We start from the raw sequence: 10,000 nt of genomic DNA, 5'->3' as shown, positions 1-10,000 counted from the left end.
TGTGTGTGTGTGTGTGTGTGTGTGGGTGTGTGTGTGGGTGGTCACCTCATGGTAGTCTAGTTTTGGTGTACATGTATGTATTTATTTGGTATGGCCCATCGCCCCTATACTAGGCTGAGTGTCTGAGAAATGACTATCACAGGCAGCATCCCTCAGTCTTACGATGTGTTGAGCAGAGGAATATGTGTGTGCTCAGTGTAACATCACCATTTTGTTTGATGACTTTCACCCTAATGGCACCTAATGGCATCAGTCCCTTGTGTCTTAACACTTGCACTTACTTATCTTATATACAATGCCTGAGCATGTAATTGGAACCAAAGAGTTAAACTACCCTCAGACTTTGTAATTGAAACTTTATAAGCGATCAGCAGTTAGTGGAACTTGAACACGAGTCAAGTCCCTGGTATTGAGAAGGGAAATGAGTTCTACAGCCTTACAGTACACAGATATGTTTCACTGGCGCAGCGCTGCTCCGAGCACTCAGCAGCCTAATGTGGACAGCATGGCCTGTAACATGCACGGTGATTAGGAGACTGTGTGTGGTTAGTAATTGGGAAAGATTTTTCCAAGGAGAGAAACAGTTACTTACTTTAAGCAGGAATTGTTTTTTTGTAGCTTTGCGGCATTTCTTTCATTTATGGGCTGGATTGGACGAGGAAGAAAAGGTAAAGTTCTCCAAGCACAGTGGGCCGGCCTGTGGCACCCTGGGCTGCTAATTTAATGACACTGTTTTTTTGGATGCATGATTTTTTTTTCTCGTTTTGTTTTGTGTTGGCTGTTTTATACTGAGTACATTTTATGAAGAAGGTCATTATGATTCCTTCTTTGTGTGAAAGCACAGACACACACACACACACACACACACACACACACACACACACACAATTCACACTGGCTCCTGGTCAACAGTTTGTTGTTAAAGTGCTTGTTCTTCCAAGAATCATGGAGAATCCCTCCACGTTTCTAATGACCTTATTTCTGGGGAAGAGGACAGCATGTTGCTTAACACCCGTCTCCTTTGCTCCTCTGAGTCAAACACATACAAACAAGTGTACACACACACTCTCTCTCTCTCTCTCTCACACACACACACACACACACACACACACACACACACACACACACAGACACACACACACACACTCATACCGGTGTCTTCAGGGCTGTAGGTGAGAGTTATAGAGACTGGCGTTGTCCGGAGAGTGCCTGTCCACCATCTGGCAGAGGAATGCAGTGCTCCAGACAAAAGGGTTGGCAGAGGCTTCTCTTTGTCTGCATCTGCGCTGCCTCCAGATAGCCATAAAACACCTGAACAAAATCAGCAGGTGACGGCAGAGGGAGAGGGGAAAAGATCAGTCACACAAGACCCCCTCCTCTCTCTCTCTCTCTCTCTCTCTCTCTCTCTCTCTCTCTCTCTCTCTCTCTCCCTCTCTCTCTCTCTCTCTCTATCCCCTGTAGCACTTTGAACGCTCCTCTATTCCTCTGGACACTGTGCTGGGGCTGGGCTTGTCACTGGGCAGGCTGGGTTTGATCTCCAGTGCTTTGAGGCTTTGAGGAGTCCTCTGGGCCCCTGGGCCCAACCTTCAGACAAAGCAGGAGTGTGTGTGTGTGTGTGTGTGTGTGTGTGTGTGTGTGTGTGTGTGTGTATGTGTGTGTGTGTGTGTGTATGTGTGTGTGTGTGTGTGTGTGTGTGTGTGTGTGTGTGTGTGTATTGCTGCGCGGTGGTGGTGGGGGGTGTATTTTTGTCCCTCTCTGAAGTGCACTCACGTCCCAGTCTGAGGCTGAGTCCAGCCCCTGTACTGCTGTGCTGTTGTTTTGTTTGCTGTCTCTCCAGACACGCAGTGTTGGGAGAAGAAGCACCTCCGCGTTCCACTGCTGTTAAGCCTGTCAGATCTCAAGAGTGCGTGGATGGGCTCGGCTGTCTGGGCTGTGAAGAGAAGACTCTCTCTCCCTCTCTCTCTCTCCCTCTCTCTCTCGCCTTTGCCCTTTTTAAGGCGCTGCCTCTCCTCTCGTCCCCAGCTGGGTTCCATCCCTGTCCTTATAAACAAATGTGCGGAGGCCAGCCCGGACGCACCCTCGCATTCAAACACTGAGTGAGTGTGTTCTCTTGCGGCGGACAGCCTCCCCCACTCCGGCGAGCTGGAGGGACCTAATCATCACCAAATGCTGCACACAGGACAGGGATCCCTCTGACCTTATGGAGGAGGGAGGGAGGGAGGGAGGCATTTGTCTGGGAGGATCTAATGTCTGGAGCACTAGGAGTGTGAGATCCATAGGGCTGCAAGTACCGCCCCAAACACTCAGGATGCCTCATGAGATATGATAACAATCACAGGTGTGTTTTTACATATCGACCGGTGGATGGAGACTGTGGCGAATTCATGTAATACACTGAACTGCAAACACATCACATGTTAGTTAGGAGGTCTGTTTATGTGGCCCCAATGGCACTGGTAAACATTCGTCTCCAAAAATGATTCAACCTGAAGATGAACTCCCCTTTTTTCTCTTGTCCTCTATGCAGAAAAACAGTGGCTTAAAAGAATGGAGCACATTTTGTCGTAGTCGTGCCAACCCGTCGTAATGTCACGCTGCACCTCTGAGTTGGTGCGCCACCCGCGTCATGTCAGCTCCGACGCGGGGATCGCATGCCAGGCACAGGGGATTCTGGGAGGTTTCACTTCAGCGGGACGTCTCTCTCGCCACCACTTTGTCACAGCTGGCGGTGGAGCCTGCTCGAGTATCGCGTTTAAGAGAGGCTGGAATGAAAACGCGTTGCCAAAAACATCTGAAACTCATCTGCTCTTGACGTGTCCTAATCCTTTATTTTCCTCACATGTTTATTTTAGTTTTCTTGTGCGTTTCACAGAGAGCCACGGCTTGCTCTTTTAAACCGTGTTAAAACAGAGCTAAACCCAATACAAGCTCCCTGTGAAAAAGAAAGCATAAAGAATATTTTAAGTGCGTTCTTCTTTCGTGATGCATTCATAAGAGCATGTCAGTCTTACGCAGTATCAGAATGGGTATCTGAGCACATGACCTGGGTACCTCCATGATGCCTGTTACCAGTAAGACCATGAAAGAAAGGATTACCAAAGGCATAGGGACAATAGAGAGAGGAGAGGACCCGGGAGAAGGGGGGGGAGGGGGGGAGGGTAGTTCTTGGGCTACAAGTGAACACACGAAACACATGCCTTTCTCTTGCCCCTATTCACTTGGGACTTACGGCCCATTGGGCTCCCATTAGCATAGCGCTGGGCCTGTGTCAAAGAGCCATGTGGCAGCTGCGCTCAGAGACAGGGACCGTAGTGATCTCTGAGGGGGGAAAACACTTACACACACACATACACACACACACACACATATGCATGCATTACTGACACGCGCATGACTGGTGCTGGGCTTGCTAGCCCACAGTGACATGGCCTCTGCGTCAGGGTGGAGAGAACTCAACACAGAGGAAACCACCCAGCTTGCAGCATTCAGCCCTCAGCCTCAGTGAGTCGAATTTCCCCTGTTATTGATAGTCTGTTTGTGGATGTCGGCCATAATCCATGTAGTTGTGCGTACACATGTTCTGTGCTGGCCAGTGGCCTGTGGCTGTGCTTGGGTCCGATGCTAGCGTGGCGCGGGCCTTTCCTCTGACAAAGCCCGTCCTGATGCGCTTTCATCTGTTTTATTTGTCACCTGGTTCCAATATGGATGCTGGGAAGACTCTGGCGACGTGCATGTGTGGACTGGATGCGCTTTATGACACATGCGCGGGCGCAGGCTTTTCCAGCACACGTTGGCTGCACATTTCTGGCAGTGCGGGCCTGGCGTTACAAGGGGCCCAGCCGGGAGATGAGATAACATGTGGGTGGACAAGACGCTCGGCGTGTCTGCCAGGGACACAACGCTGCCAGGCTACATGTGTCTGTGTCTATGTGTGTGTGTGTGCGTGCGTGCGTGCGTGCGTGCGTGCGTGCGTGCGTGCGTGCGTGCGTGCGTGCGTGCGTGCGTGCGTGCGTGTATGTGTACAGTATGTGTGTGTGTGTATGTGTATGAGTGTATCTGTGAGGGGTGGTGGGGAAGACCAAACAGGATAGACATGGCAGCCGTCTCTGAGAAGCTGGCTGAGGTGTGGTCTGTGGCTGCCTCTCCGGCCAAACCCAGATGAACCCTCCCTCTGCCTGCTACCATCCAGCCTGTGAGGCCCCAACCCCGGCACCACCAGTTCAGCCAAACTGGCCCCGGAGAGAGAAAGACAGAGAGAGAGAGAGACAGAGAGAGAGAGAGGGAGAGAGAGAGAGAGAGAGAGAGAGAGAGAGAGAGAGAGGGAGAGAGACAGAGCGAGTCTTGGTGGCTGTTTCCACAGTGTTTCCTATTAGTGCACTACATCGATTCAGATGTAGCCCAGAACTAACATGCACTGCCGAGGGGGCCTGTTTCCCATGCTCAGGGACAAGGTTAAATGTGTGTCCTTGTCAGAGAGGCAGACGGCGGCGGCGCGCTGGCTCAGGAGGAGAGAGACGAGGGCCTGGGGAGCCGCGTCGCCCCGCTCGTCGCCCCCGCTCACCGCCCCGCTCACCGCCCCGCTATCAGCGCATCCGCCCTGCAGCGCCGGGGGCTTTGATTGAGATTCCTCCCCGGCCGCCACACGGCGTTGCCTGCCAGTGTTTATACTAACTGGGCTGGGACAGGGTCCCTCAGCCAACGACAACATCCATTATACATGCAGGCTCAGCTAAACAAAGCCAGGCCCTGAGAGCTGCACGCTCGCCCGCTAGCACTCTGCGGAGAGGTGCAAGCAGTGCTGGAGCAGTGGGACAAGGGGGGGAGTGAGAGACCACCAGCCTCCACACACCCCACCACACTGAGGAGGAGAGGGAGAGAGAGAGAGAAAGAGAGAGAGAGAGAGAGAGAGAGATAGAATAATATGTTTGTTGATAATTCAGCTCATAGTTCTCCTCCGAAAGCACTCCAAATCATTTTATTGCTATTCGTTTTCCCAGCGCAAAAAACCCAGCCGAATGTTGCTCTTTGTGACCAAACCCAAAGTCATAAATTTTCCTGAGATGATTAAAAAATGTCCTCCTCTGTGTTTTCCAGTCGGATCAGAATCCACTCCCTCCCCCCCCCCTCCCCTCCTCCTCTCTCTTGTCCTGTCCTGCTCTGTTTCTCTGCTGACCGTCCCCCTACCCCTTGATCAGAGCCAGAGAGGAAGCCCTGGCCAGACACTAGAGCGACCAACACACACACACACACACACAGACATACACACACACAAATCTGGCAGGAGCACTGATAACACATAAAGACCTCCTCACTGCGGTGACAACCACAGAAAGAGACAACACTGAGAGCCCTGACAGTGAGAAACAAAGAAGTGTGGGGGGGGGGAGAGAGAGAGAGAGAAAGAGAGAGAGAGATGGGCCACAGGAATAAGAGCCGTTCCAATCACTCCCACAGTGCCTAACCCCAGTCTGGGGCTCTCTTCCTGTTTAGGTTTTTCATTTGATCCAGCTCTCTTTCCCTCTCCCTTTCTATCTCTTTCTCCCTGTCTCGCTGGCCTGGTGAGCCCTCTCTGTCCCAGCGTGTGTGTGTGTGTGTGTGTGTGTGTGTGTGTGTATGTGTGTGTGATGTGAACTCTGGTGGTGTGACGGGAACAGGAGCGCTGAGGAGCGGGCAGCCCAGCGCTGGTGGCCGTGTTGTTATGAAGCGCTGGTGGTGGCCTCTGCTCCTCCACTTTAATGTGCTGTCTCATTAATGGGGAGATATGAGAAGCACACACCAGCCAGTGGCCAGACCATAATAAGCCCGTGATTACAAGGCCTTGTCGCCGTGGCAGCCGAGGCATCGGTGGGAGCCTAATTGCTTTATTAAGGGGCCATGTTAACTATCCCGTCAGCTGTCGGGTGGGCGAGCGCTTGTAAACAAGGAGAAATGCTTTTTAAAGAGTGTCTGATATTTCCATTCTGCCCTTTCACTGCTGTGGCGGCGGCTAAGATGGCAGCTCACACACACATTACAGCAGTCCCCTGTATTACTGTGACAAATGAGTCAGATAATGCTTTGATCAAGCACCACCCATTAGAGCTGTTTGGTCACACTGCTTAGTTGTGTGTGTGTGTGTGTAGAGAGGGGGGGGGGGTGGCTGTATGTGTATTAATGTGTATGAGCGTGTGTGTTTACACATAAAAAGAACCTTTTAGTGTAATATTTCATGGGAGGTTTGCCAGTGCCAACTCTGACAAGTTAAAAGGGAGCGAGGAACACAAATAAACAGTTTTAATAGCTGCTAGGGAAACAAACAGCCGAAACAGAGGCTGACCTGTCAGCAGGCAGCCCTACACACTGCCCTCACACACAGCACAGCACAGCACAGCACAAACACCAACACCATTCACCACCACTCTTACACCAGACCTGACAATAATTAATATTTGCCTCTTTTAAAGTTCAAATAAAATTGTATTATAAAATTAAATTTTATTAATTTATTGCCATTAAAGTGAGGAGAGGATTGAATCTTTGCTCGAAAGTATGTGTTGGGAAGGAGTAAAGGTGCAGGCTAGGTAATGCCAGGTTACAAGAGGCCTTTGGCTGACCCACAATCAGCTGGTGACAGAAATGCAACACGACTCACATGTAATTAATACTGCCAGTGTAGACAAATGGGTGGAGACTTTGGTGTGTGTGTGTGTGTGTGTGAGCTAGTGTTAAATATTCAAGTGGCATATTTAACATGGGTTTCCCAGTCAGTGGTAAAAGGGCTTGTCACATTATTCGCATTAATCTGTGATTATCATATTCACTGGGGCTGCTATGACAGATACTCTCCTAAGGCATATACCTAATTCCTGTAACACATGCTAACACATGCTGGAGCTGGGTGTGAGAGTGTGTCCTGTAAGACTATTACAGGGACTACGTATTGATTTGTGTATGTGTGTATGTTTTCATGTGTCAGTTTGGATGTGTTGATGTGAGTGAGTAGATGCGCATGTCTAGGTTGGGAAATGTGGGTCATCTCACACCTGGACTCTGGCCTCTGACCCCGCTAAGCCAGTGTGTGTGTGTTTGTGTGTGTGTGTTATGTGTGTCTGTGTCATTGTCACATCACTCTTTCTCCACATGCCTAGTGAGATAAGATATTTGGGATCATAAATTTGAGTTGCCCAGGGTCAAGTCACTGAGTGTGCACACAAACAAAGAAGCTGTGATGATATATGCACACACACACACACACACACACACACACACACACACACACACACACACACACACACACACACACACACACCAGAGACGTGCCGTTGTTAAACAAAATATTACATAAAATTCTAAAAATGATTTTCAGCCGATAGCGTTGGAATTAATATTCAGCAGTTGTTTTCTTTTGATTAATTTTGAGGATGTCTCCTTGAGGCTCTGTACAGTGGGGCCCTAGTCATAATAAAGACTCGGCTGTTTTAGGTTCTGTGGTCTGGAGTGGCAGGTTTTAGTCATTTAGGTTAAATGTGAAATATACAATCGGCATGATTTGGAGTCTGCGTGCACTCTGCCAGAGCTTCTCATTTGTTAAAGAATTTTGATCAACACCTCCGGCCTGTTCATTTGGACTGCGAGTTAATGGAAAAAATATTTTTAGGAAAATGTTATCGCTGACTTGCCCATTTTTTTAATGAAACTTTCCTGGAAATCGGAACTTTTCCATACGTGGTCCCAGGCGTCTAATTCAGCACGACCACAAGTGTTTTTCCCCCTCGCAGCCATGCAGCAATTTGTCTTTGATGAATCTGAAAGGTTTGATGTAATTATTGTGATTTATCACTTTCATCTCTTAAAATAACAAAGAGCTGATAAGGTCGACATGCCAACCATGATTAATACCCACCTCTCTTTCATATGCTGTCTAGAATTTGTGTCAATGAGAAATTTGTGGCTTGGAGCTGTATTTTTTTTTTTATCATAAGCCCATCCAAAATGAACAATACACTGAATTGTGTGAAGGCAGACAAATACTTTGGAGAGAATGCCATGTCAAATCCTCACAGCAGCAGAAAAAAAGGAATTTAAATATTTTTTTTTCTCTCAAATGTATCCCTCCCTGTTCAGATACTGTACTGTGATTGTGAGTCAGAACACAGGGCGAGGTGACATTCCATCTTTTCTTATTCTCCCCATCTTTTCTCCCCTGAGCTTTAGTTTTTTCCTCTCTCTCTTTCTCTCTCTCTCTCTCTCTCTCTCTCTCTCTCTCTCGTGCGGCGGGGACTCTATTCAGTGGCTGTCATGATGAGGTAGCCGTGGTATCAGACAATGCATGGCAGCGGGGCCGAGCGACTCCTGAGCCGTTTGGACACTTAACCTCTCACCGCTAAAAGCTTTCAGGGTCAGCGCTGGTGCAGCCTGCACGCCACATAATGGGGGCTTTGTCAAAACACGTGAAATTTTCAAACGGGGGGTAAAAACTGTCTGTTTGAGGTGAGGAGGCAGTCTGGGGAGGGCCGGGCGCGTCTAAAAGGCCTCCCATTAAGGCCACATCAGCCGCGGAGAGAAAAGGCGAGGGCTGGTCAGTGGCGCGGCCAATGACGGGGTCTCCTGTGAGAATGTGCCATGTCACCTCCACTTAGGCGCTTGGCGGCGACGCACTAATGCCTGTGACCATTTGATGCGTTTTAGAGCTCTCCATTATTCATGCAGGATGTAAACTATCAAAAGGCAACACCACTCCGAGGGGCTCTGCAGACTGTAAGGCACAGCATTTGGCCATGTTGTGAGGAAAAGACCAATAAAACTGCCAAGTAATTTATTATAGCTTCCTAACAGTAACAGCCTGATAGACAGATGAAATTAATTGATGAGCTGATTAATTTGTTAACTAATTTACTATCCAGCTCCATGTTTGGCAGTAGTGGGCAGCTCTAGTACAGTGTGCTTTATAGATGTGCGGACTCCTGGAGCAGCAAGCTGATTGTTTCATCTGTCAGAATGGGTGGATGATTAACGTGGCATCTCTGCTTGTGTCTTTGCAGGCCATTCGCTGTACTCTGGTGAACTGCACATGTGAGTGTTTCCAGCCGGGGAAGATTCACCTACGGACATGTGACCAGTGCAAGCACGGCTGGGTCGCTCATGGTGAGTAAGTGTGTGTGTGTGTGTGTGTGTGTGTGTGTGTGTGTGTGTGTGTGTGTGTGTGTGTGTGTGTGCAACATATATGTTTATTCATACAATTTAGCATCCTCATATCTATTATCAATATTATCATCTATCATAATCTTCACAGTTGCAGGAAATACAGCAGTCAAAGGTGTTATGATAACCCTGTGGTGATATAAAATATTCTGTTGAGAGGTGAACTGAGGGGCTGGACAGAGTTTCAGATTTTGGAATTTCTCCATTTTCCTCCTCTTTTTCTCTCTCTTCTCCTTTTATCTCATCCATCCCTCGCTCCTCATGCCTCTGTGAAGTTATGGCTCCTCGTAAAAGTGCCTCTTTAGTCAGTGGACGGCCCTGACTCAGCCCCCACTCCACCAACCCCCCCTCCTGGAGGAACATTCTGGAATTAAATGGCATTCTTCATATATAATCTCTGTTACTATTACAAGTACTCTCCATATCGCTACGACATGCTCGGGATCAATATTAAAAAACAAACAATAAAACTAATAAAAATGAAGACAGGTTACAAAAAACACAGAAACACAACTTCACTAATCTGAACGTCTGAATAAAACAGTGAAATGAACACCAGTAAGAATAGAAATAAAGAAAGAAACACCTGTTTGGACAATGAAAAGTAACCAGAGAGAGAGAGCATGTGTATTTCTTTATGAGAGAAAGACCTTTAGTGACCGTCACAGGTCCCCCCACTGTCTAGTTTCAATCTGTCAGCTAGGCACCCTGCTCCTCTCCTCTCCTCTTCTCTCCTCTCCTCTCCTCTCCTCTCCTCTCATCTCCTCTTCTCTCTGTTCTCTCCTTCTCTCAGTCGTCTCATCTTATAGCATTGGCAGGC

At 48.6% G+C, this 10,000-nt stretch overlaps 1 protein-coding gene across 1 annotated transcript in view; it reads left to right on the top strand.

Moving 5' to 3' along the window:
• bnc2 (basonuclin zinc finger protein 2) overlaps positions 1 to 10,000 on the top strand; it is a 162,928-nt gene that overhangs the window by 104,998 nt on the left and 47,930 nt on the right. The window contains exon 3 of the mRNA XM_076294765.1: positions 9,021 to 9,123. Within this exon, the coding sequence (XP_076150880.1) occupies positions 9,021 to 9,123 (103 nt within the window). The remainder of the gene's footprint in view (positions 1 to 9,020; positions 9,124 to 10,000) is intronic.

Source organism: Alosa pseudoharengus, unplaced genomic scaffold (genome assembly GCF_046254945.1).
Source record: "Alosa pseudoharengus isolate Yale_2024_CS ecotype anadromous, Long Island Sound unplaced genomic scaffold, YU_APseudo_1.1 YU_APseudo_1.1_scf_2, whole genome shotgun sequence".
NCBI lineage: Eukaryota > Metazoa > Chordata > Actinopteri > Clupeiformes > Clupeidae > Alosa > Alosa pseudoharengus.
The sequence above is the reverse complement of the archived record's forward strand: the minus strand, read 5'-3'. Positions and strand labels throughout refer to the sequence as shown.